General features: G+C 38.6%; 2 protein-coding genes across 3 annotated transcripts in view; one reads left to right on the plus strand and one right to left on the minus strand.

Moving 5' to 3' along the window:
- Positions 1–6,306, minus strand: part of ap3b1a (adaptor related protein complex 3 subunit beta 1a) — a 45,615-nt gene extending 39,309 nt beyond the window's left edge. Inside the window, exons 1-3 of the mRNA XM_056730933.1 lie at positions 6,011–6,306; positions 1,390–1,465; positions 1,153–1,227 (exon numbers count right to left, since the gene is read on the minus strand). Coding sequence (XP_056586911.1) covers positions 1,153–1,227; positions 1,390–1,465; positions 6,011–6,138 — 279 coding nt within the window. The 5' untranslated portion in view covers positions 6,139–6,306. The remainder of the gene's footprint in view (positions 1–1,152; positions 1,228–1,389; positions 1,466–6,010) is intronic.
- Positions 6,307–16,823: 10,517 nt separating this feature from the next.
- Positions 16,824–27,458, plus strand: egfl7 (EGF-like-domain, multiple 7). Of its 2 annotated transcripts, none has more exons than XM_056731879.1 (9): positions 16,824–17,014; positions 21,205–21,356; positions 21,844–21,969; positions 22,136–22,248; positions 22,346–22,441; positions 22,976–23,167; positions 25,558–25,628; positions 26,791–26,974; positions 27,058–27,458. In XM_056731879.1, exons 2-9 carry the CDS (start codon positions 21,280–21,282, stop codon positions 27,075–27,077), a joined length of 879 nt encoding a protein of 292 aa, XP_056587857.1. In that variant the 5' UTR covers positions 16,824–17,014; positions 21,205–21,279; the 3' UTR covers positions 27,078–27,458. The 2 variants fall into 2 exon arrangements, with proteins under 2 accessions (XP_056587857.1, XP_056587858.1); XM_056731880.1 differs by lacking the exon at positions 16,824–17,014 and adding an exon at positions 17,533–17,832.
- Positions 27,459–27,536: the final 78 nt, after the last annotated feature.

The raw sequence follows: 27,536 nt of genomic DNA on the forward strand, positions 1-27,536 counted from the left end.
TGTATTTGTGATTGTGTATGTGAATTTTGTGAATGTGTGTGCACGTTTGTGATAGTGTGTGCGAATATATGTGAATGTGTGTTCATATTTGTGATTGTGTGCATTCATGAATGTGTGTGAGTGCATATTTGTGAATGTGTGTGTATTTGTGTGTGTCTATTTGTGAATGTGTGTGTGTATAGACTATGTTTGTGGATGGCTGCATGTGTGTGAGAGTGAATAATCGTGGGTGTATTTGTGTATATACGCATGTGTGTGTGTGTATACAATATGTTTGTGGATGTATGCATTAGTCTATAATCGTGTGTATGGGTGTATATTTGTGCATGTACGTTTGTGTGCGAGTGTATAGTTGTACTTGTGTGTAAACCTGCAGTGAGTGGATCAATGCTCTCAGCAACAGCACCTGTGGCCCAGTGTGTGTGTGTGTGTGTGTGTGTGTGTGTGTGTGTGTTATTGCGTGTGTGGATCAATGCCAGCGTGGCTCTGAGCTCCAGAGAGAGGCAGCGTTTGGCACACAGCTGCCCAGTGCAGAGACTCAGACGTGGGGGAGAGAAAGAACGTGCCTGGACCCCTGGACCACTAATTACACACAGACCCTCAAAACACCAGCCGTCCTCTTCAGCCTGGACCTCCTCTCTGTCCTCGTCTCTGAACATTCCTCCTTCTCCATCCATCCCCCCAAACATTCACTTTTCATCAATACAGGGGTGCCCTGTCAGACACCTGATCATAAAAACACGTTCTCCAGGGGGCCGGCCCGCAGGGGTCGCCTGTGTTCAAGGGTCGATTGTCATTCTCAAATCAAACAGGAGCACAAAAACACAGCGAGGAGAATGGATTAAACACACTTCAGTTATCCAAAACCCGCTGCTGAAGAATACAAACTGTGTATTTCTGGAAAGTGATGTTACCTAGTGTGTTTTTAAGAATACAAGCATGTAAGTGTGTGTAAATAAAAGTTTGTTAATGTATAGGAGTTTGTTTCAAGTTTGTTTTTATATTTGAAATTGTGTAAAACACATATTACAACAGTTATCACACAACAGTACCAACAATGTCTTAAATACAATCTCACAATGCAGAACTGTTTGTGCAAGGGGTCACATTAGGGAACATGTATGTCTCATGTGTGTGTTGTGTAGTTCTTACCTCAATGTTTTTATTCGCAACATTCTTCACCACCGCAGGGAAAAGATGGGATGCGTTCTTTCCCTTCGCTATGAGCTAAAAGACACAAAATGAGTCGACATGAACCGGCATACAGCTGACTGTCTATTGCTTATGCTGCAGTCTTTAAATTGTTAAGTTCATTTTGTAAATAAACAATTAGATTGTTCTTTTCATCTGAAACGTCGTAAACTTCGCAATATTGTGATTCACTCGTACCTCCACGACTCTCCTCATGGCATCTAGTTTCAGAGACTCCTTGTTGCTCTCCAGCATCTCCTTCAGATCGTCATTCCTGTAGAGTAACAAAAGCTCAGCTTTGATAAAAAATTAAGAGCGATGTTCAAAAAAATGACACATGAGTGAAACTTATTGAATTAAAAACCAGGCGAAAGACTGCTGTAGTGAAAAACAAGAATCAACTAAATATGAATTACTGATAAAAGCTTTTTGGATTTCCTTTGTATTTCTTACACTGAAGTTTGCTTTTTTGCCAAACCAACTTCAGCTTTATTTTTAACCGTAAACCTCACATTGTTGAACTGGTGTCAATAAAAGCAAATTTATCACGGGTTTCATTTGTTTTGTCATGCTGTCAGTCTTACACATTGCTGTTGGATTACTTTGTCACTCCTGAGATTTGATTTTGTTGAAATTCAATAGACACTGAACTGGAATGACCACAGTATCCTTATGAAAATAAACCATGTTTTTTTGGTGCATTGACTACATGGGGCAAAACAATAGTTTTACGACAGTAACCATCGTTTACTATGGTTTTTGCAAAAAACATTGTTTTCAAAACTATGGTTATTATGTGATAACCATTGTTTTACTACATTGGTAAATTTTCGTATCTAGAAATGCTGATTACATTAACATTTGGAATGCTCTCTTATTTTTTCAACGGATGTGAGATTTAACTATTACCGGTTTAATGGTTTACCCTGATAATACCGCATCCTATTTAAATTACGGTTAAACCAGTGTTACAGCTTGAAAAACCCTGTCCAGCATCAAACAAAGTTATTAACATATATAGAGAAATACATAAACATGGGTTTTGTTCATTTATGTCAGGAGAGTAAATCAGGAGTCAGGAGTATTGACGTGAGTCATAACGTTACCCATGTATTCACGTCTTCTCCTGTGAGTTTGTGATGACAGTGCTTCACCCTATTAGGACTTTAATCCAAAAATATGCACATTTGCGGAAATTCATTCATATTTCTTTATACAGACCCATAATTTCTATTCATTTCCCATTAAATTTGATGAGTTTGAAACTCTGTTCAGCTTGTTTCTCCTGATATGAGCGCAGACGTCATGCCGCTTTCTCCTGGGTCCTAAAGTAAACCAAACTTCTCACAACACATGCAGACAGATGATTTGTTGAATTGTGTTGTGTGTTTAAATGAAAATCTGATTTACACACTAAAGGTTGTGTTTAATCTGCACTAGGAAACTTGAAGCTCATGCCCCCATGTGACGTGACTAATTTATTTGATGTAAATCAAACAAAAGTACTCTGATGGGAAAACTCAATATTTAATTTGGATTACATCAGTACTTTTTTTACATTTCCAGAACATGTTAATCAAACCGTGATAATATTAATAACCGCGATAATGCGGTTCACTATAACCGTTATCTGAAATGTTCACACCGTTACATCTCTATGTATTAAATGTTTTACAACCCCACACAAATACACTCTTAATAAAAGTCCTTCTTTTGGTTCCATAAAGAACCATCCATTTCACAAAAGGTTCCTTGTGGCAATGCGAGAGCCACATTCTCCAGCATCATCCAGAGAAACTGTTTAATCAGCAACATTTACACTTCATTTCATCTGTCTGATAAATCACTGCTGTGGTTGTGATGTAACCACTGAGAAAATATTACATTTCCCATACACATGTGCAAAAATGTTTTAAAACATTTTGAAAGCAAATATTCAAACACAAGAAGCTTGATCATTAAACTAAAGGACTACGCATGCTTTGCAAAGATGACAGCGAATGTAAGAAAACAAATCTTCCCGCACAACAGTATTTCTCATACCCTTTGTTAAGCTTCTCCTGAGAACCACAGCTGTGTTTATTGGTGAGGGCACGTTCTTCTGAGCTGAGGTCAGTTTTCAGAGTCAGCTGAAGATTCTCGGCCGACACGAGAGCGCTGCGCATCGCTCCGACAGCATCTGAACGTAAGCCGGCGATAGTGCCGTTCATCTTAGACACAGACATCAAACACTCCAACGTCTGAATATTACTACAGCTTGAGGATAACAAATAAATTCAGAAGCCGTTCATCCTACGAATCCACAGGTCACACAGGAAGCGCAGCTCTAAACCAGGAAGTGCAAACCTTCGAGATGTCACCCCTCCAAATCAAGCCCGCAAAGATGACCAAGTGTTGGGACCAGAAAGGTCACAGCGTAAAGCCGACAACGTCCACAGAAAGACAGCTGAGAGGAACAGGACGGCACTGTCTTCCAGCCTGACTCGATCATCTGGTTAATGACCACGTGTCACGCTGACCATCACACATCAATTACATCCACGAGAGCTCGGAGACCAGCCTGCACTCCAGCGAGGGTAAAAGAGTTCATCCTGAGAAGATGCATTTCCATTCCACGTCCCCTGAGAGACTTTCAACAAGCACTTTGCTTTCAACACTCCGATGTCGCTGAGCATTCTGGGATATTTACGCTTCTTGAAGAAAAACTCAACCTCAGCGTTCCACTTGGGTTGTTCCATGACAGGTCCGGGTTTGGTACGTTACGCCCCTTTTCCAGCGAGGTCAGAACTGTGAATATTCAGAAGAGCAGTTCTTTAGTATATCGACTCCTGCTGAGGTCATTCTTCACGGCTTTGTTTCGGAGGAAGTGCGCAGGCTTATCTTTAGACTGAGCAAACACCCCACACCTTCATCATCTCAGCAGACGTTGTTTCTTGCAGGCCTGCCGTTCCTGATAACGTCCAGCCCGGAACAACTTCCACCTACTAACCAAAACAACCAACTCGATAGAAAAGCCAAACACAAATCAAGAAGAGGAAGAATATTTTACGTGGGTTGCCAGAACCTTTGAATTCAAACGCTTCCTATTTTAAAAAAGGGAATCCACATTCAACCTCATCTTGGGTTTAACCACCTTCTCTGCTTTGCTAACATCACACATAGAGCTGGAATGAGCGGTATGTGTGTGTTCCCGTGTCTCGTTTTAAAGAATGACCTCTTTCTCTCTGCCTTCTGCTCACGGTCATGTGAGAGAGCTGATTCAGTTAAGTCCAAATAACATTAACCTCTATTAATGATAGAAACACTGCATTCCACATTCAGCAAGAACACAAATCTAGGACATAACTCATATGAGAAGGGAAAATGGTCCTGATCCCACGTCTGCAATCATAATTTACCAGAAACAACGTGACATCATTTCTGGCACGACAAATAAAGCAATTCACATGCGTCCAATCAGATTAGACAATTAACAGGTTCATTAACGCAGGAACCGCCAGCGGACTTCCTGTCTGGGGCGGGTGTGGTTTGGGAATCTGTAAATTTTGACTTCATTAAATGAGTACAATTAATGGGCTTTGCAGGTCATTTTGGATTATTTACTTTTTGTCCAGTGTCGAATTACAGTAAATTATAAAAAAGGGTGAAATAGCTCATAAAAATTAAATGAAATGAGTAATGTGAAATGTCCAAAATCGAAATAACCTACGAAGCCAATTTGATCGTCCTTAAATTTTAAAGCAGCATTAAAATGAGTCCAGGGTTACAGATTCCTACTGCAAATAATGAACCCATGTGTGTTAGAAACCAGCCATGACTATGACATTCAAAAAATGATTAAAACACAGACACAACACACCTACACGCACATATACCATCTCCAACATCTTAAACATGCCAACCAACCCAGTGGAATGCAACCAGACAGTATGGCAAAGGAAATTTAGGCAGGACCTTAGTTTAACGATAACATCATAAAATTTAGCACTGTAAGCAACTTGGGCCTGATATCTGCACTGTACTATACAGTGGCCAGTCGAGAATACCGCCCCCTAGTGGACAAAGAGGTCTTAGGCCTACAGAATGCAATTTCAACAGTTTTGATGAACCAGAAACAGATTTTACTTCTTTTTAACTATGCAACAAGCCAACAGTTGATCTCTGTGCAAAGCTTCAGTCCACCCAATACAAATGTTAGCAGTGAAAGCACCTAACAAAACAGATCTGACAGCATAACGCTTCATAACTTCTGTTAGACAAAATGTAGGCGACAGCCTCAATCTGGTCCAGATTGTTGGCTTTAGACCAGTGCCAATATCTGAGTACTATCTGAATTTACAGATAGATAGAGCATAGAACATAATGTAAAATTGTAAATTATAATAACTATATTATCACTTGAATCTCTTTAAAAGGGGGTTAAAACTGTTTGGATTGTGGCACAAGGACACCACATCCATCAATTTTCTTTAAAGAGCCTTCAGAAAGAAAAGCTAATAAACAACCTGCCATCCCTAAATATACATACAGCTAGACCACATGTCTTCACACTGTGATGCTGTATTATTGTGTGTTAAATACACACATATACACAGAACACTATATACAATGTATTATACACAAAAACTGTTATTTTTATCAGATATCTTAACCATAGCCATAGCAGTAATGAATTTTTAATATTTTTACAGATGACTAATGCAAGACTCCACAACAGCTTCACAAAGACTGTTCATATCACCACAGGAAGTGTTAGTCTAACTTATATCTCTATACAACAGAAACACGAAGAAGATTGTGAGTGTGATTGTGCTCTTACTTCTTAAATTCTGCACCGAAGAGCCCGAGGTTTGTGGTCGTGGGGATGCTCTCCTGCGCCGCGTCCACGCCAGACTCCACCGACCCCTGGTCATTATACGACACGCTATTCGCCGACATCCCGAGCATCTGAACCCTGTCTCGCGATGATATCTGTGACGTTACTTATATTCTGAGATTTAACGCTGCTGATCTTTTATTCTTCAACAGACTGAAACAAAAAGAAACTTTTACTCCCGACGCGCAACTTTTCTCCTCCTTCCACGCAGATACGGAACTGTGAGCTGGAGTTTGATCACGTGACAGTCACATGACAGCAGCGTGACGACGACGACTAGCGCTCAAACAATTCACACTGAAGGGTCTCAGATGTCTAACAGACTTCCATTTATTTCATTTTTACTGATTATATTTTGCGTCTTTTGACTCTAACACACACATTAATGTCGGTAGATTTAAAGGAAAAGATGACGGATTTAAGAAACGTGTTAGAATCAACGATCAAACCTGTACACGCATTTGTTTACTCCTTTAATAAATATGATGTAGTCATGTTACAGATAGTTATTTTATATATAAGTAGAATATAAAATTGCATAACGTGCACTAAAAACTCTCGTGGCGATGCACATCATCACCAGCTGAGGGCGCCAAAGCGCAGAGGATAAAATGATGTCACCGCGCAATAGATAAAAGTGACCTCTGTTTGTTATAGTGTTGTGGGAATGATCTAAAAGCACAAGTATGTTCGCTAAATATAGCTGCATGTTAGCATAATAAGTGGCCCATGTCATAATGTTTCGTTTAGTACTGTAAATAAAACCCTTTTTAAACTTTACAACCAGTGACCACACAAATTTATTCATCCACATAAATAGACTTTTTTAGCCCTCACCTCCACATGTCTGACCCTGAAGTCAACTTTACTTTGTGAAGCTTTTAAAGAGGTGAAGAGTTACTCTTTAAACCAGAGGAAACGCATCATTCTTGACCAAGGCTGAGAGACACATGTGTCTAGCATATTTGAAACAGGTAGGCTTGTTTGGGGGATCGTTTTATGTTTAAAAGTTGTAAGTGGAAGGCCTGAGGTCTGACTGGTCCGGGGTCGGTTATTGAGTGTTTTTAAACTGCTTCAGGGTAGAGAACATTGACCCTCACGTGTGTCTACGGGTTTACATTTCAGGGTCATTATGACATCATACATTACCTTACAATAAATACCGCCGAGTACAAAGCGTTTGGGGGGAAGTTAAGGGGTTCTCAAACACAAAAATTTTGCAAGAACAAATTAAAATCTAAATCTATTTGCAACGCAATTTCAGCATAAAATACACATGCACATTTTATACAACACGCACTTATACATTTCTGCTATCCGACTCCCTTAAAAAGCTGCTGAGAAAGCACCGGCTCAACTTCTCTCTAGCATCCACATTCCCCACAGACACCTCTTACACAACCTGAGCGAAGAAATATTCATCAAGACACAGAAAACTGCTGAAACTTATTGGAAACAAAACGTCTCATAAGCATGTTGTACTGATTCTGCTTTACAGAAGTACTCCCCAGAGGGTAACCAGAGTCAGAGTTCATGCTTAGTGCTATAATATATACTCTTCTGTACAGATGAGATAAGACAGAGAGAGAGAGAGAGAGAGAGAGAGAGGAGGGAAGAGAGAGAGAGAGAGAGAGAGAGAGGAGGGTGGGGGTGAAGTGAGTTTTTTTCTCTGGTAGAAACAGGAAACTGAGATGCCGTTTCCTGATATTCCAACTCAAGTTTGGCATTTTCTGCCTCTGTGATTTAACGTCAGCCTTGCTGGAAATACAAACACTTGACATGTTACTTTCGTACTTTGTCTTTTCTCTATTCTGGTCTTCAAGCTTTTTTATAGAAATCAAAAATGATTTACATTGATACATTGTTTTATTACATAAGATCATGTTTTAACCGTCTCTGTGTGCTTTTGTGCAGTAAAAATGTGTGACTGTGCTTTTAGTGTTGAATCTTTAAATGTGTATTGTGTGTGTGTGTGTGCACTGAAGTGTGTTTAAACACTGATTAGCAGCTGAATGTTCAGGGACTGCTTTGGTGTCAGAGAGAGAGAGACCTCAGGATTGACTCCTTTATCTCTCCCTCTATTCTGTGACCTGCTCTCTCTTTCATCTGTGCTCACTCTCGTCCTCTTTGGAATCTCAAGATTGTTCATTCACTTCATTCGTCCTCCATCAACAGACTTCTCACACTACAAATCCCACTGATCACTTCATTTTACACATTTAAATACTACAGAACTCACTGCGCATTCATGTTATGAAGACTAATAATCAACTCTCACTGCACACTTCACCATAAAACATAAAACAGTAAACTACACAATACAATGCACATTTCACTTTACTAGCACTCAAACAAACAAATAAATCACAGCATTCACAGCACAACCGGCTTACACTAACATAAAACACTCATGGATGCTCACTGTACACTTCATCTTAAAACACTAATATAAATGACACAATGGTCAGTACATACTTTACCCTACTACACCGATATAAATCACAGTACTACGCAATGCTAACACCATTCTTTACCAGACATTACCTACATTTTTACTTATAATACAATAGCAGAAACAGTGTCACACAGTTGAGGTAATGTGGTTTCTGTTTTACATTAAAATAAACCAGGTGTCACTGAACTATCTTCATTCAATATCTCACTTCATTCAGTTTGTTTTAGATGTTTCCAGAATTTGATTGTCCTTTTTTTCTATCAATAGTTAATCCCAGGTCAATGTAGTGTGATGTGTGTGTTATGGGGTTTGTGCCTAGTGTAAATGTGTGTTGTGATAGTTGGGATCTGGATCTTTTCGTGGATCGTTTTACTGAGGTTAATATTGACAGTATTGTTTTAGCAGGTCCAGGTTCTGCTGTAAACCGTGTTGAGTGAGAGACAACAGCACCAGATTTTCTTCATATATGATTTGTGAGACGTGTAGAGTCAGAGTGGGGGCTTCAGATCGCTCTAGAATGGTTGCCAGTTCATTGATGTAAATATTGAACAATGCGTGAGGATAAACCGCTACCCTGTGTCACTCCTCGCTCCTGGGAAAGATATACGTTTTGTGTTGATTTTTATGCCGAATTTACTTTTGGTGTATATTGATTTAATAAGATCATAGGTTTGCTATAATAGGTTTAATCTCTCTCTCTCTCTCTCTCTCTCTCTCTCTCTCTCACATGCACACGTTCTAATGTCTTCGTCTGATGTTAAATCTTCTCTCTTGGGATTTTTAAGGCTCATCCTTTGCACCTGTCTATACTTTCACACACTTTCCTCTACGCTCTTTCTCTCTCGCACACTCACTGACATTGATTTATTGGGGTCGGTTGCTGTGTTTGTAAACACACTGGGGGTCATGCAACCTCAGTAAGCCAGATTTCTTATCTATACCACACAACTGTTATAGACAGTGAGGTCAAAGCATAAGAAGACTCACTTCATAGAGAGAATCACGAATCAGCGTGAATCAGTGTGTCCTGTTGATGAACAAAGAAAGAATGGAAGTAAACATTCGTCACAGATGCACACCTGTTCAACACGCACACACACACGCACACACGCGCACCCACACACACACACTCAAACACACACGGACATGTATGTTTTATTATCTCATTGGGGACAGTCCATAGGCCGTAATGAGTTGTATTCTGTACAAACTGCATATATTATCCCCTACACCTAATCCAACCCGTAAACCTAAAGAGCATAGAAAACTTTTTGCATTTTTAGATTTTCAAAAATGATTGTTCTATGGAATTTATAAGACCAAACATGAGGTCCCCACAGTGACACGGCCACCATTAGTTGGTGTGCATTCAGGTTTAGGTCCCCACTAACATATAAAAACCAAGTCCACACACACACACACACACACACACACACAACAAGCTCATGAAGACCTGCCCATTAAAGAAAGATTTATCATGTTTAAAAAAAAGACAAAGTTTTTATTCCTTTTGTTTTTTTAGGTTTTATTTGTATTTATTAATTTGGTGTTTGTTTTAATTTTGTTTTTGAAGTTTTCATTTGTAGTCCTGGAAACATCTCAGACTTTGTTTGGACTAAGTCTTAAAAGCAGGTTCAGATCGCTTGATGCGAAGGGAATCTGTGGAAGGTTATTAAAAAAATATATTAAACAGAAAGTATTACATTCCTATTAGTAGCAAAATCACGATAAAATAAGCAAAAATAAAAAATAAACGCAAGAGAAGTTGAAATCTGTGGGTTTCTGCATGACGTTTTTAATGTCATACTATTACTTTTCAGCTTATATATATATTCAAAATAAACCTGTGAGTGTTAGCATTTTATTCATCTTGTAGGATGGAATTGTTGTCGAGAAAAGATATGCCATTACCTTTCTAGATAATCAGATATATGTTGTCTCACAATCTAAAATAGACAACAATCTTATAAAAAGATCTTATAGATACAAAATAAAGACACACAAGAGAAAGTATATAAAATATACTTATAATAGTAATTAAAATTATAAAGAAAATAAAGTATAATCATATTTGGAGCCTATGACCAATCAAAACGGACTTTACAATGATGATCAGGATGCAGGAAGTTTCAAACTGCACCTGACAACATCCACTGTTGCCCTGGACAAGATGAAATACATGCACATCCACAAACGTTCATAAAATACATCCCAAAATGCATCAGGGAAATGATTTACCATGTGCAGGATGTGCCACGGAAGTGTGTAAAAAAACACCAGAGGGAAGTGAGAGGAAACTTCGGGCAGCGGTGGAGGGATACCAACCCATAACTAACATCATCAACAACAGCCACTGACTAAATTTACACCTCAACAGGAAGTGACCTCACGGTCTATACCCGCTGCTGTCTCGTGCTTCTTTAACAGCGGACAGGAAAGAACCACCCGGCACACCTGACCTTTACATGACCCCGGGTGCCCTGAGCTCCCTCTCTGTGGATGTCGGATTCAGGGCCCCATGAACACACAACCTCAGGGTCACGTGTGTACGTGTGATTTGTTTTACATCCTGAGGGTCGTCAGGCAGGATTTCACAGCGCTGTAAACCGTAAGAATGTGTTTGTTCTGTCTCTCCTGCAGCTTATTCAGGCCTTGTCGCCTCCTTTCAGAGACAGAAGTAAGTGCATGTGTTGAATGACAGGTTGATATTAAACACCTAACTCACAGTTATGTGGATTTGAGCCTGCAGGCTTAAAAAAGAAGACGGATGAAAGCGTGGAAAGAAACTCCAGAAAGCAGCGACCGGAAACTAAAAGGTGAGAAGAGAGATAATTATGAGTACATAAAAGCATTAATGATGCATTTCAGTCTGAAAATATCGTCTGACATAATTCATAGAGCTTCAACATAATTATGATGATTTTCACATGATTTATTTTCCACACAATAAATGCAGCAGTCAAATCCTAATTGAAGTGTTTCGTTGGACAGTCCTAGTTTTCTTTCATTTTAATGTTTTACTTCAGTAAATTAACTCATTTTGAAATGAGTTTTCGGGTGAACTGTCCCTTTAAGCAGTACATAACAGTATGTTTTCAAAGGAAAAAAGAAAAGCGAGCGCAGGCAATGATTCAAACTCTCTAGCAAAAGTTCTTATTTTCTTTTTGTCCTTTTAATATAAAAAAATACTTTTCACCGTAGAGCAAATAATACGAGCAGATAAATCCCTCTGCACGTTAAAGGGCCAGACTCACCATATGTATGTTTATCATCAAGGTGATTTTTCGAAGAACGACGTTAGTTAAATAAAAATGTCATCTTTCTGCAGAGATGGAGAGAGTGTGTTTGTGGGAGTCAATGTTTTAAGGTCTTTGCCATCTGGGTCCTCGTGCTGGAAACAGGAACAAAAGGCCAAAACACGGTCGAGCAGACGACCCAGAAATGAGAAACACCAGGAGGGAGAGAAAAACAAATAAACACATCACAGGTGGAGCTGACTAGACGACATACACCTGACAACAACACACACACTCCCGTACATGTAGATCTGGTTTCATGGTGCTGTCATATGTTGTGTTAACACAGAGTAAATCAATCCCCTTCCACACTAACACAAGTACACTTTAACGGAGGTTTATTCACCCCAACCAAAGCATTTGAGGGGACGAAGTCAGTAACAAGCTCAGAAATGAAATGTAGATCACACTTAAACACATTTACATTTGAATACATTTTTATTAAATGACAAAATATTCAAACTTAAAGGGATGTCTTTTGTCACCATCATATTGGGAACACAAATATTTATTGATTAATTTTATAGATGAAATAATCTGCATTTGAGTAAATCACTTGCAGGCAAATTTGAGTTTAGTTTGTGACGTTGGTGAGATCTCTTCTGAAACGAGACATTTGTGAGATTTCTGGCTGTTTTCCTCTTAGATGCAAGAGACGTACGCCATTTAATCTCATTGATGCCTATAGGTACAATAATTGAAATATCACAAAGACCTTTTTATTTCTCATGAGATTTTCTTATCAACAAATGAATTGGATATTTCGCCTCAAGTCAACAATAAATAAGCTAAAAAAGTGTGGCTTAAGTATCCAAACATCATAAACGTCTTTATTACAAAACGACAATCTCTTCATTCAGTCTTGATGATTAAATAATAAAGCTTGTCATTTGCTTATTTTCTTCATGACATCATCACCATCTCGGCCAGTCCGATTGGGTTTGTGTGTCTGACTGCGGTTTACAGGCTAACAGCCGTTTGCTTTTTAAGTAAAACTAGTAGCGCACATTTCGCCGCCCTGAACGTAACTTTATCCTGCAGACACTGCCTGTATGTGACTACATCAAATAAACCGCCGTCATTTATTTCCTCTCATCACTCCAGACTCCAGACAGCCAGCAAAACCCTTGAGTCTTGAGTTTAATCTTCAGACGTTCACATCCAATGGAAAGTCAATGGCAGCAGATAGATTTCCTGTAAATCGTGGCGGGCGTTCAGGGTGTGGCTTGGGAGTAGGGTGCTGTATTGTTGCACCAAAGGGGGGCGACGATGCTGACATCACTTCCTGTCTTTGTTTCTGATGTTATTTTGAGCCTTCGGAATGTAATTCCACAGAGAGCTGGAGCTACAAACTCAATGAACATCCTGCTTCATTCCAGTGCATGTGAATGCAAACACGGTGCATGCCTGTTAATGTGCATTAAGAAAATGTGTGACTATAGGAGACATTTGTAGTTTAACTTTAAAATCTGCACGCGTGTGTCATGATTCTTTTTCTGTAGGAAACTCCTGTCAGCGCTGAAGGGATTTGTGGGTTACGGCACATTTTCCAACCAGAGCCCAATATCAGCGTGTGTGTGTGAAACACAAAGTTCATTCTCTCTCACAGTCTGATCTTTGGGTCTTCTGCTGAACAAACACACTCTGATCAGCAGCACAGCATGTTTTTTTGTACCTATGGGGAGCAACAGCATGCATGTCGGTGCGTTTGGGTTTCATAAGAACAGGAGGAAGTTTTCCTTTGCATTTATCCTTCTGACAAACACATTTGGAAAACACTTATCCAAAGTCACGAACACATCAGATCAGTATGTGTTACCTTGAATCAAATGCTAACACAATAGGGGAGCAACATGTTCCTTTTAAATAAAGTTGAAATAACTCAGCACTTAAACAATAACTCTTAAAAAAAGGTGCAATAAAAGGTTCCTTACAGTGATGCCATAAAAAATGAACCATTTCTTACTTATTTTTGTATAATCTAAACAACATTTCCCCACTATTTCACTCTTAAAAATAAAGGCGCATCGCAATGCCATAAAATAACCTTTTAATTAACCTTTAATTTCTGTATCACTAAAGGTTCTTCGTTGCGAAATATGTTCTTCAGATTATAAAAAGGTAAGAAAGAGATGGTTCTTTAAAAATACTTTGACTGAATGGTTCTTTGCAGAACCAGAAATGGTTATTTTATGGCATGGCTGTAAAGAATCTTTTAAGCATCTTTATTTTTAAGAGTGTATAAAGATCCTTTGGTGAAGTTCTTCAGGTCTTAAGGTTCTTTATGCAACTATTTAGCCACTATTTAGCCACTAACTATTTATTTTTTTCCATGGCACCTTTTTAAGAGTGTACCTACTAGCTAGAACTGGGGTTCGATGATAAGTGAAAGCTAAAAAAAAAGAAGCATGGTGACTTAAAATAAAAGTAATGTGGGACACTCACAATAATAATAAAAGACACAACAGTTGTGTTCATTTGCAAGGTAAAGAGAATCATATTGTTTGTTACCAGCACTTGTGAAAATGCATTAGTCAAAATACATGTATGACTATGACATCATCTACATAAAAAGATAAACTCATAATAAAATATTTTTTGTTTGACTTCACAGTTTGGGAGTGGCTGCCCTAGAGAAGAGAAAGCTCCAGCATCACCGCTCTGTCAGGAGGAGAAAGTCATTTCTCACACCATTAAACTTCAGGCTAACAAGTTAAAGCCATACGTCATTACTTAATTAAAGAAAATGTAATAAACTCAACGCTGACTGTATCAAATATTAAACAGAAACTGGATACTTGCTGGCACTTGAGACGCACACAAACACACACGGTCTGCACTCCATGAGGTCACTCATTCAGGGTGTAAAGTTCATAGTAAAATGTGTCGGGAATGTCACCGAGTGTCACTATAACCACACACACCTTGAGTAAAATATGGTAAAGCAACATATGCCATGCTGTCTACTGTTTCACACACGGTGTGCAGTACACTACTGTATGCAGTACTGTATGTCTTTCCAAACATAACCAGATTTTCAAGCGCAAGAGAAAAAAACTGTGTGTATATGTGTGTGTTATTAGGAGTGTTTAGTGTCTCTAAAGTGCATATTTTCTCTGTAAGAGGTCTCTCTCCTGTCATCGCATTCAACTTTTACTATAGTAAATGAAAAAGAGTTCTCATGCATGCTGAGACGCTGACAGCATGTGTGTGTATTTAGTGTGTGCTGCTGTATTGTAAGTTGGAAGCTATAAAGATACACACTTATCTAGACAGAATGAATACTGTGGTGTGTTTCCTTGTATGTTTCACAATTGTTGACTGTTCTTAAAGAAAATATTAAACCAAAAATTAAGGAAAGCGAGGTGTGAAGAGAACGTGAATTGTAACTCTATGTTGGTTGAATATGCAGCGTCAAAATTTGTAATCCTCATGGAACGCGCCTACTGATAAAAAATATATGCATTTGAATTCACTTTAGATAAAGTAAATTGCTTTGTATTAAAAAAATGAATAAATGTGAGCCCGCTCGTGAAAACCCATCCTTGTGATTTACTGTTTTTTACAGAAAGTCCTCCTAACGTAAAGAACACTCTGTGAATATATAACCTTGATATCTTTAACATTATTGACTGGGTTTCACTGAGTGAAATGAATGATTGAAATCAAATTTAATTTAACATAAATAGATTATGAGACTTTAGTCTGGATGACACAGACAGGGTCGAAAGCGTAAATCTATACCTCATCCCTGCCAAACACAGATTCTGATGACATCATCAATCCGAGTCTCAGTTAAAGTAAGCACAAAAAAATAAACAGATTCATGCACAACATTATGGAAATTAAGTTGATTGCCCGTAACAACAATATTTACTTTATGTCTTGCTCTGCCCAACTCTTTCTCTCTCTCTCTCTGCTTCCTGTCGCCCACTAAGTGTATTGTATGTGACAGTCCACTTCAGAGGCCGTGAATTAAGGCACTGTTTAACAACCTTTACATTTATTCTTTTAGGAGACGCTTTTATTCAAAGCGACTTCCAAAGTAGGGGAAATCAATAGAAGCAATTTATGCAACAAAAGAAGAAGAAAATATTTGTGTCATGCAAAAATCAAGAGTATCAAGAGATCACTTTGTCTCTGTTTTTTTCGCTTCATCGCTCGCTTTCTATCCTATTCCCCCAGCCGACACTTCCCTCCCAGCTCTCACTTTGACGCATAACTTTTTCCTTTAAGTTTTTACTCTCATTGTTCACTGTGACCCAGAGCACAATCGTTTTCCTCCATACACGTCCTGCTTGCGAGGAAGTGCTGTGTAGGGCCATTTCCTCTCATTTTTTGGACTAAAAATGTTCAGAAATAGGGTCTTACCCTCCCCAACATGCAAACAAAATATAATGTCCAGCCTTGTTAAACAAAGAAAAGAGTTACTTTTATAAAGTCCATCACACACACAACCATTTATATTTAGTGTCCATACCAACACAACACGGTTTCAATTGAATTGATTTGACTGTACCATGAGAATACATAAATATCCTCATACATGAACAAGTCACGCAAACTGTCCAAAATGTGCATTCCGTCATAACAATGAATTTTATCTGCTATGACTATTGAAAGACTGTCACATTCTTCTCAGATTGTTCTTATTTTGTCGAGACTTCATAACTGATGCAATAACCATTACTGCATGTTATTACTCGTACAGTACGTGCACCATAAACCATTGACTGTCCAGCAATGTGCAATGTGGCTTTTCTTTTTGTCACTTTTTCCAACCCAAGGTACGTTCACATCCAAGGGCCAAATTCTCAACCTCACCATCTCTACAAATCACACCGTGTCTGTGCACCAAAGACAGACGTGATTGCTCGTAATGAGAACTTTAAGGGCTGTTTGCACAGCAGGTTTTATCAGCACCAAACACTCGCAGGATTTCCGGTTTGGGATTGTCCATCGGTTCCTGTGCGCCACAGGAAGCGCGGAATAAAAAGCTGGGGAAAAACGCCCAAATGCATCTCATTCCTCGCCGGTCGGATCGCGGAGAGCATCGAGACTCGAGCTGCTCTTCGTCGGACAGAAGAAGAAGACTTTATAAGAAATGCGTGCGATGGAGAAGCGCGCCAGTGCGCGCGACAGGTGGATCGCATGGCAACAGCTCGGCGTGAGATCACGTGACCTTATTATACGAGGGTGAGTTATCGTTGAGATAATAAAAACTCGTTTGCATGAAATTATTAGCATAATGCAGATCACTGCTTATGTGCAATCAATTATGAGAAAATGATTAAACCTTTTAAATGAGTGTATTAATTTTAAGATATAATCTTGATTATTACTTTAATGGTCTATAGCTACCACAGTCATGTATCTAAGCCATTTATGTTTTAACGTGTTGTTGTTTCTATACATTTCCTGTGTCAGAAATGTGAATGCGAGTGCGCAATAACCCGGGTTTAAGTATTGTAACCATGGTTACTGAACTTTTACAATAGTAAAACGACTGTCTATCTTCCTAAGAAAATCTATGGATGACTTGAGAGTTTAAAAACGTCTCTACAATACTATGTTCAAATTTCTCACTGTCTTTAATAACTTTCCTCATCACTTTTCTCACTCCGCACGCATAAATCCTCGCGCAATGACGTCACGCGTGTCTCCCCGTCCGCGATTCTCCCGGGACGTCCCGGTGAGGAGGGGCGGTGGTGGTGCGCTTACCCCCCTGCACGCTTTGACAGTTGTGAAAGAGCAGAACTGAGCGTGTAAAAAACCTCCCAACCCCACGCAAACGCAAAAGGTCCACGGGAGGCGCGCGCAAGGAATTTCGAGCGTCGTGCCAATGAGCGTTTTTGGGCACATGCATGTTTTGGGATGGTTTGTGTAAGAATATTCCAGTCGTCACGTTAAGTTTTGTGGGAAAGTTTGTTTTTGGGACTCGTTGGCATTTCTTAAGGCTACATCTCACGCACGGGACAGTGTGTGTTTAACATCTAGTGAACAGAAGTGAAACAGTAAGTAGTGTGTTATGTATTTTTACATCGGGTCTGTAAAGACATTTATGAAAATAACTCTTAATGGATTTAATGGTTAAAATGGGAATTGTATTCGTTTTAATGGAAACTATGATGGTCTCTAGGCGTTGAGTTCAATTGGGGAAGTTTTATGGTGGATGTGAACCAACAGAACACTATTCAATCTTACTGGAATAAAACTTCACTACGTTTTCTAGTGTTTTAATGGTAAACAGCTGACGATTCATTCTGTGATTAGTAATGGAAACCATTATAATTGGTATTGTTTTAACGACAGTTTCTATGTTGACTAGATATGGTGTGTGTTTGTGTGGCACTGAGATTTTTGGCTGTTCTCGTTTTTTGCGAGGTGTCATAAAACTGACTCGGACCAACACTAAAATCTTTGAATGGTTCCAACTAATGTCGAAGAGAAATGGCGCCTCCTGCTGGTTGTCTAACGTAAGGTCACAACAGTCAAACGGCAGGGAAATAGCACACTAGTACAAACTCTACTATTTCTGAAGTACACTAATATGTATACTGTGTGTAGCAAGTATATACTTTAAGACAAAGAAAAATGTGAAAAAAATGTAAAGCCACTACGCAACCAGAGCACATACGACTAGGGCCTATTGTCTCATGCAATTATTGCTTTCAAATGTGACAAATGCGCCAGAAAGAATATTTATGATGGGGATGGAATAGTAGTAAATACTGCACTGTGTATACTGCATAGCGTTTCTACACAACACATTTTGCAATTAAATTATGTCGGTCAAAATTGAAAATGCAAATCAAGTTCATGCCATTTCATAGAATACATTTACATTTTACATTAAGGCATTTGGCAGATGCTTTTATCCAAAGCGACTTACATTGCTTTATCCTATACATTTTACATAGGTATTTGCAATCCCCTGGGATCAAATCCACAATCTTGCGTTTGTTAATGCAGTGCTCTTACCACTGAGCTACAGGAAAGCTAAAAATATATGGTGTGGTGAGGTTGTGTGACATAAATAGTGTGATTTAAGATAAAGATTAAAGTTTAAAGATAAACATAAATGCTTATTGTTGCGTATCGCACTCTGTTTCACATATTACATTTCAAAACTAGTATGCCGTTCTAGTAGTCAGTATACAGTAGTGTGCAGTTGCTCAGTATTGTATTCTGGACACATCCACACTCTGTGATGTTGATGTATTGTGAGTCTGGCTGACTGCTGGTCCTCCATTAGTCATAACTGCTTCCGCTTCTCATTAGTGTCATTATTTGTGATTATATTCAGTCATGTGTATCAAACTAATGTGCCGATGTGCAGAGTTTTGCCTTCATGAGGCATGAATGATGATGGCTGTGTGTGCGTCGTATTTTATTTGTTTATATAGAGATTTTATATCCCAATACATATTATTATTACATAAATATAAACATTTCAATGAGAGGCCTGTGGGGATGAACTGTATTACACACATCAATTCTATTTTTTCTGCAGGCAGACCAAGTCTAGATCATTTATAGTTTAAGAATGCTTCAGCACTCTTTTTGGGTGAACAATTCCTTCAACTCAGATACTTTTGTTTTATAGAAAAGAGCAGATCTACAGTAGCTAAATAACTCCTTATGTGTATACCGAAGAAAGAAAAATCATGTGACAAGTCAACTCAATGTAAAGTAAAGTGTAAATATCCAATATTTATGTTCCTTTTAAAATAAAAAGTGTCAATTTAACAGATTTACTAGTGATACACACACACGCACATTACTGCAGCATGACTCCGAGATCTGGCACCAGCATGTATCATTTATGACACGTGGCATGCGTTTACACCGGATCAAGTATGCTGCGAGAGACGCATGCAGAGTTTATAAAACCAGTTTGCAGGTATGGATTTGTTCAAACTCTCTGCAGCGGGCCGCTTGACGTAACACACACAGAGTGAAAACATTATCTGACCCAGAGACACAAACTGAGGAGTAAACACTCCTGATAAAAGGCGACCCTTGATGCTTAGGGTGAGACGTCAGATCTCAGCAGCTGCTGTATAGACCTGTACAAAGGGTCTTTATCCTCCCAAATCTGACTTTTAATCGAAAATGAAAATTCTGTCATCAGTTATTCACCCTTATGTAATTTCAAACCTGTGTGATTTTCTTTCTTCTACACAACATAAAGGAAGATCTTTTGAAGAATATTGGTGCACCTAAAAACGTTGGTCCCCATTCACTTGCATTGTTTTTTTGCTTACCAAAGTTCTTCAAAAGTCATACAGGTAAATGAGTGAGTAAATGATGATAGAGTTTCATTTTGGGGTGAACTGTGCCTTCAATAAACCCGGCGTAAAAAATGTCCAGAAATGTATTTGTTGCTCACTTTCGTTACTTTCTTGTGAATTTCCTATGGCAGACACCGAGGAGGAAACATGCACATACATCATAAAAACCTCAAACAGAAAGCAGAAATTCATTAAGCGCAGAACAGGTTTAAGATGGCTCATTAATCTCAAGAAAATATGAGAACACGGCTCATTAAAACAGCTTACACACACAAACACGTGTGTACACGCACACCTACAAATCTTTGCAGACACACACACTTATGTTGTAACTCCACATGAACTGTTTTTCAACTAGAAAAATGGCGCTAATATAGATGAGTTTGTATAAGGTTTACATGCTTTATACGTTTTAATAATCAGTTCCATGTTTTTAATAACTTTGAAGACCTACTTAACCTGTTTTAGATAGGCAAAGCCTTATGTCTTCATCACATTTAATTGAAACTTTGTAACTCAAACTGTATCATAAGTCATGACCTCAACTTTCTGTGCAGTTCTAAAATGTGCAGATATGCTCAACTTAAAGCACCGTGTTTGATTTAATGAAGTGTATTTCGTAACAAATCAGATTCTGAAATGAAAGTCATTTGGTTTAATTTGGCTAAATTGTGGGTCTTTATCTGTCTCATGTTTTAACATGAAACACTTCATCATTTACAGCCCGTGAAAATGATTATAAATGATGTGTGTTTAAATGTGATGCGAGTAATGTATGTGTGCTATTCCTTATGTCTGTATGAGGAATTCTTCAGCTCTTTGTGTTCTGTGCATATCGGCTCCCAGCTGTTCATGTGTCAGACCCATCCTTCCTAAATCTTACCAATTAAAAATGTTTACAATAAAGATAATTTCTTTCATCATTTATTCACTCTCATGTCATTCATGTATTCATTTCTTCAGCAGAACAAACATTGAACCCCATTGACTTCCATTGTGTGAGCACATTTCCCAAAATATCTTCTTTCGTGTTCCACAGTGAATAAACTGAATTGAAGTGAATAACTTGTTGTTCTTATGTTGTGTTTTTAGGTAGCTGGTATCATCGGCTCAGGTGTACCTGAGTGTGTCCAAGGGAGCAGACACACCTGTGATAGAGAACAAGAGATGTACACAACAGTCCTGCTGTTCTCTCTGTTTCTCCTGCATGTGACCTGCACGCCTCAGTTATACGGTCACCGTGGGTAATGCCTTTCTCTTTTCTATTATTGTCACATTATAACCAAACACTCCCCATTCCCTTACATCATCTTTTAGACACATCTGAAGTAACACAGAGCGGTCCATGGTGGCAGGAAGTCTCGGTTCACACCTACAAAGGCATCGTGGGTCAAAGATCACTATGAGGTTAAGGGTCAACGGATATAATGGCAGCTAATTTCATCGGCCAATCACATTTCGTTACGGATGATGGACGGCAAACTTTGATTCGACACACAAACTCAACGCTAATGCAAATGTCTTTCAGCATTTTCACACACGTGCACGTGCTTGCACACACACACAAACATTACAAGGCATGCAAGTTTTTACGAAGGCTGTACCGTTTATCATGTTTATATAATCCATATATTTCATATAATACTTCAATTCCAAATTGTGTATTTGTTTAACGAAATTACAGTTTTATAAGATTTATCTCATTTGGATTTTCTTTGTTGTCTGGTTCAGGAGGAGAGTGTGTCTTGGAGATGCCCGGAGTCCCCGTGTACCCTACAGCACAGAGTCGTTCCTTCAACCTGTACACAAACCCTATATCACCATGTGCCAAAACCAGCGCATGTGTAGCACATACAAGTGAGAAACATTATTTGCCACTTAACTATTTTTTGCCTTATTGGCTTGTTTTGTTAACGTGAGATTATTTTATAGAGTGTAAATGTGCGATCGCATGAAGACGTTTCCGAAGTGGCTTATGTGTCCTATTAGTCTGTTTAATTTTGTTTGTTTGTGTGTGTGACAGAACAATCTACAGAGTGTCTTATAGGCAAGTGAGCAAAGGGGTTGCTCATGTGCACATGTACTCAGACTGCTGTCCGGGCTGGAAACGCATGCATTCACACAACTGTAACCAAGGTAACACAACATATGATTTGTGACATGGATTTGTCCAGTGGATTATATAAGAGTGTTTAGGTCATGTCTATGTCTCTTTCTCTCTCTCTCTTTGTAGCTGTGTGTGAACATTCTTGTGCAAATGGAGGATCGTGTTTGCGCCCTAACCAATGTGTGTGTCTGAAAGGATGGACGGGACGGTACTGCCAGACAGGTACTCAACAAACCCCATGGTGTTATTTTACCAATTAAAAAGACTATCAACTTCATTTATAGGGACGTAACAATATTATCAATATCGTGTTATTAAAATAGCAAAATTGTCTCAATATTATCGTGGTCTTCCGGGTCTAACATAGGGAATGTTAAAAAATGATAGATGTTACCTTTGATCTGTCTGGTGCAATTATATTATTTTATAAAAGGGATTTTAAGGTCATTTAACCCATCTCATACTATAACTCTAAGCAACCGTTATGATTAGAACAGGAAGAAAAGAGGATGTTCATGGCACGTTTCCAAGTCATCATTTTAAATATTGCAATAAACAAACACATAGCGGACATCATAACTAGGTTTTATCGAACCGAGAGATTTTAATATCGTTCCATCCCTATTTATTTGAGATGCAGAATGACAGGATGAAAAGGTGTCCAATCATGTTCCCGAATGGCCAAAGTCGTGCCAAAGTTGAGATTATCAAACACAATAAATAACATGCTCAAGATTTTTTTTTCTTTTCTCTCAGATGTAGACGAGTGTACAGAAACGCACGGCTGCTCACAGAAGTGTGTGAATACACCGGGGGGTTACCAGTGTGTGTGTCGGGAGGGATTCAGTCTGAATGAAGACAGAATGACATGTTCGAGAATTCCCACGCCCTCCCCCCCGCCCGCCGCTCCTCCCACAGGAGACGATCTTTCATCCAGCGCTGATGCTGGTAAGACATTTCACATTAAACTCACTGACGCAGATTAGACATTATACACACCGATATAACAATCAACATTTGAGGAACGGATACAAGATTGATGCGTCTTCATCCGAGGTGTGACACATGAATCTCTGATGTACAGTATCCATCTTTCACACAGATGTAATACTTCAACACTAGCAGTCAAATGTCTGGAAACACTATTTAGGGTGTAAGAGAGCGCTCGTTGGTGACGGGACCTTGACCAGCATCACGATTCATTATTACTTTTGGTACGCGCTATGCCACTCTCAACTCGTACCGTGAGTAATAGTGCACTGTGACTGGTGACCACGGCTGGACCAATCAGAAAGCTGGACCTCTGCCACCTGAATACATCACGATCCTACCATGAATCTGCTACATACAGTATCTTTGAGACGTCCATCTTTGTTCACATCACATTTGTCCTACATCTGCTTTCTTTTAGCTTTCTTTTCTTGGAGCTGCGTTTTTGTTCTAGACGTTTGAATGCTCCTGAGAGTTCACCATGGGAACGCATGCTAAACTTCAAAATGCCAAAACTGCCTTGAGATTCAATCTGTAACTTCGTTGGCAGCGTTTCATGTTCTTTTTCTCTCTCTTTCTCTTACTATATTATTGCTTATCGTTTTAAAAATAACAGACAGAACCTCCTCTGTCCAAAAATAGTCATGTTGAGCGTTTCAAGGGTAAAATAATGGCCACTCATTCTTAATGGAGCTGGCTGGACCTCAAACGTACATTCCAGCGCTGACAGTAAGAAAGTCACTATGAGAGGAAGAGCGCTTTTATAAATCATAACTACACAGCAAAAAAACATACAGGAAGCGTAGACGGTGATGTTTTCCATGACAATTTTCCAATCATCCTTTTAACAAGATATGTTCATTTGAGATGCAAATGCATAATGTGTTTTTGATGCTAATGCTTAATGGGGTACGAAAAATAACTTTGTTTTTGATAATTTTTGATAACTTTGATAATTTTTCTTACCCCACTGCTTCAAGCAAAGCTTGATAGATTTCAATTAAAGCCAGACATCAACTTCTATTGGAAAACAAGACAAAAAAACAGCATGAAAGATTTTTGCAGTGTAATGGAAAGTTAAGTCAATGCATATCTGTGTTTGTGTGTGCAGAACGCCTGAAATTTGGAGTCTCAAAATATATATATTTTTTAAGATTATAGTCATATTGCATTATAGAGAGATTTCAGAGAGACTCTTGTGCGGGTTTTTCTGTTCCCACACTTGTCAAAGTGTTACGTTTAAATTCTGATCCCTTAAGTCAGACTTACACATCAACGTCTGTCTGCTGGGACGTCCACTGGGATTGAAGCTCAGTTCACTTTAAACCTGTCATCACTTTCATTGGCTAAGTTCACTTACAAGGGTTTTCCACGGTAAACAGTTTTCTTCACTACTACTACAAAAAAACCTTCAAACAGTTTAAAAAGCATCTTTTCTTAAATAAAAGGGTTGGCTAATATGATATAATGGTACGATGTCTTCACAGTTTTACTATAGTATCACCTGTAGTATGTGGGAAATCAAAATGTTTTGTTGTTACTTTAGATGAAACCGTTTTACATTGATTCTTTAACCTAAAAAATGATGCATTTCACCTTAAAATAAATAATTTTGTTTTCTTTAATGGTGTTTTGAGGCTAAGAGTCTCTGCATGTATGTGGTGAGATGACCAGGAAGGAGATGTCGGGCTGAATGGGATGATTTGTGATTTGTCAGAAAGGTCATGGCTGGACAGAATGTGTGTCTGTTGTTTCTCTTTATATTTTGGCTCAACGCTGCAGATTACATTCCAGATCCATCAAACACAGACTGCTGGGGGTCACTGTTTTCTTTGCGCACACACACATCTGGGACAGATTGACTATGCGTGTCTGTGAAAGCCGCCAAGTGAACCGAACTTGAAGGAAAAATATGTGTTTGACCCATTGACTAGTTCTTACAGTGATAGAATACGACTGCTTGGTCACAAACCAAATATCCAAAATTGCAGCCAAGGGGCGGATTGATTGAGCAACGCTCTGACATGATCGGTTTATAGTCACTTCCATTAAATGTTTCAACCAATCACAGCGTTCTTTTATATTTTTAAAGACAGAAGAACTTCTTTGGAGAAATATGACCTGATTTCCTGTGGTATCCAGAAGTCTGGAAATAGAACAGATTGAAAACGCTTTTTTATAACCAGGAAAAAAAATGTATCGCAAAATAACAAAGTGCACTTGAATGCAATTAAATAAATTATTTTGAGCACTTTTATGTTTTTGCACTGTTGGTATTCACTGTGGCTCGTGCATTTCTCTGAAACATAAGCGGCCTGGTCTCTGATTTGTGATTTTTTTTCTTGAAGGTTTGAAATTGGTGGAGAATGTTACAGAAGAGGTTCAGATGCTGAAGAATAAAGTGGATCTACTCGAGCAGGTCACAAACACACACAAAAACGCACTCACACACGGTCACACATGTCTGGTTTATTATCTACGTGAGGACAGTCCATAGGCGTAATGATTTTTATACTGTCCAATCTGTATATTTTATCCCCTAGAGATCACAGAAAACTTTTTGCATTATTAGATTTTCAAAAAATATTGTTCCGTATGATTTATAAGATATTTTGCTTGTGAGTCCCCATTAGTTGGTGTCTATTCAGGCTTAGGTACTGTGTATACATAGAAACAAGGACACACATTACACACACACATTGAAATACTTCAAACGCTGGGAAACTGTACTTTGTTTAACAGGAAAACCTCATTAATGGTTTCAATAAAAGCAGTGGTAACACACATTAAAGGTTTTGCAACACGCGACAGACTCCTACAGGTGTCTGTTAAACCTTACAGACCGTATCTGACGGTCTATCCAAAAGACGTGTGGGAACTGAGGTGTTTCTCTGTAAAATAATGAATTACTTGCACATAACAAAATATAATCTGTACAAAATGTTAATCCATGGTTCACAGTGAAGTTAAAATATTCTAAGGAGCATTTTTTAACCTTTATTTGTAATGCCAACAGTTCTTACAAAAACAAACAAATATTAATCAATAGGTAAATTCGATACCATGTTAAATAATTACTATTGTATACTATAGTATCCTGTAATATTAACACAATACATAGTTAAAAACATGGTAAGGTTAAAAACATGCAGCATTAAAAAAATATATAGTATATATGAATTTTACAGTTAACTATAGTCACTGCATTTTACTCGAGTATTTTTACATGTGGGTTGTTTGTTGAAAACTGGTGGTGACCAAAAAATAATAAATCATATGGGTGCATAAATACTACTACATATGGACATGCTATGTACTGTATACTACCCCCACCATGTGAATTAGTATGCAGTAAAACCTTGAAGCACTTTTTAAAATGCTACATTGTTGTCAGGTGACCTCATTATGTATGTTTATTTAAGTAAGTGAGTTCAGTTATCACCTCATTTGACGTTTACATACAGTGGATTTGCAAAGCTTACTGAGCGCAGTAAACATACGACATACTGGTATTAATACAAGTGCTGAACATACCTCTCATACCTCCCATGACTTTCAATTCTGAAACTTCCTCTCTGTAGAAACTGGAGATGGTTTTAGCTCCGTTCACCACTCTCTTCCCGGTGAACGGTGTGGGGGGTGTAGGAGACAGTAACGGCTTCCTGTCCGACCGCACCAACTTCCTGTCACATTCACTGCAGCAACTGGACCGCATCGACTCGCTTAGTGAGCAGGTTGGATTTCTGGAGGAACGGATCGGAGCCTGTAAGCATACTATATTTGTGTACGAAAATGACATGATGACTGTTATACGTCCACTAAAACCATCTTTGCGATGTCTCTGCTAGGTGCCTGCCAAGAAAATTAAACAATCACTTAAAGATGGGCTGGATCCTCTCACGTGAAAACAACAGCTCTGTCATTTCCATCAACAAGCTCAGCGCTGATCAAAGTCTAAACAATGTAAACACTTTAAATCGATCCAAATGTTGAAGACACACATTTCTGTTCGAGCGCATCCAGTTTTACAGAGTCTGACCTGGTGCTTTGATTCATTTTTTTTGTATTTCATTGAATTCTTTTTTGTAAGTGTCTCCTTGTGTACGTATGAGCCAGGAGAATGTAAATTTATATATTTATAATTCCAGTTTTTTTCCTAGGTATTGCTGTGATGAAAACAAGTGTAATATTTTCATTTTTATATTTGCACTTTTTGTAATAAAACTACTTCTAAAACTTTTAAAATAAACGTGTCTGTGCATGTGGAAAAAAAACACAAACCAGAACAGAAAGTGATGTAAATAAAGAGAACAGATTTAAACAGTCC

The sequence above is a fragment of the Triplophysa dalaica genome, chromosome 19 (assembly GCF_015846415.1).
Source record: "Triplophysa dalaica isolate WHDGS20190420 chromosome 19, ASM1584641v1, whole genome shotgun sequence".
Lineage (NCBI taxonomy): Eukaryota > Metazoa > Chordata > Actinopteri > Cypriniformes > Nemacheilidae > Triplophysa > Triplophysa dalaica.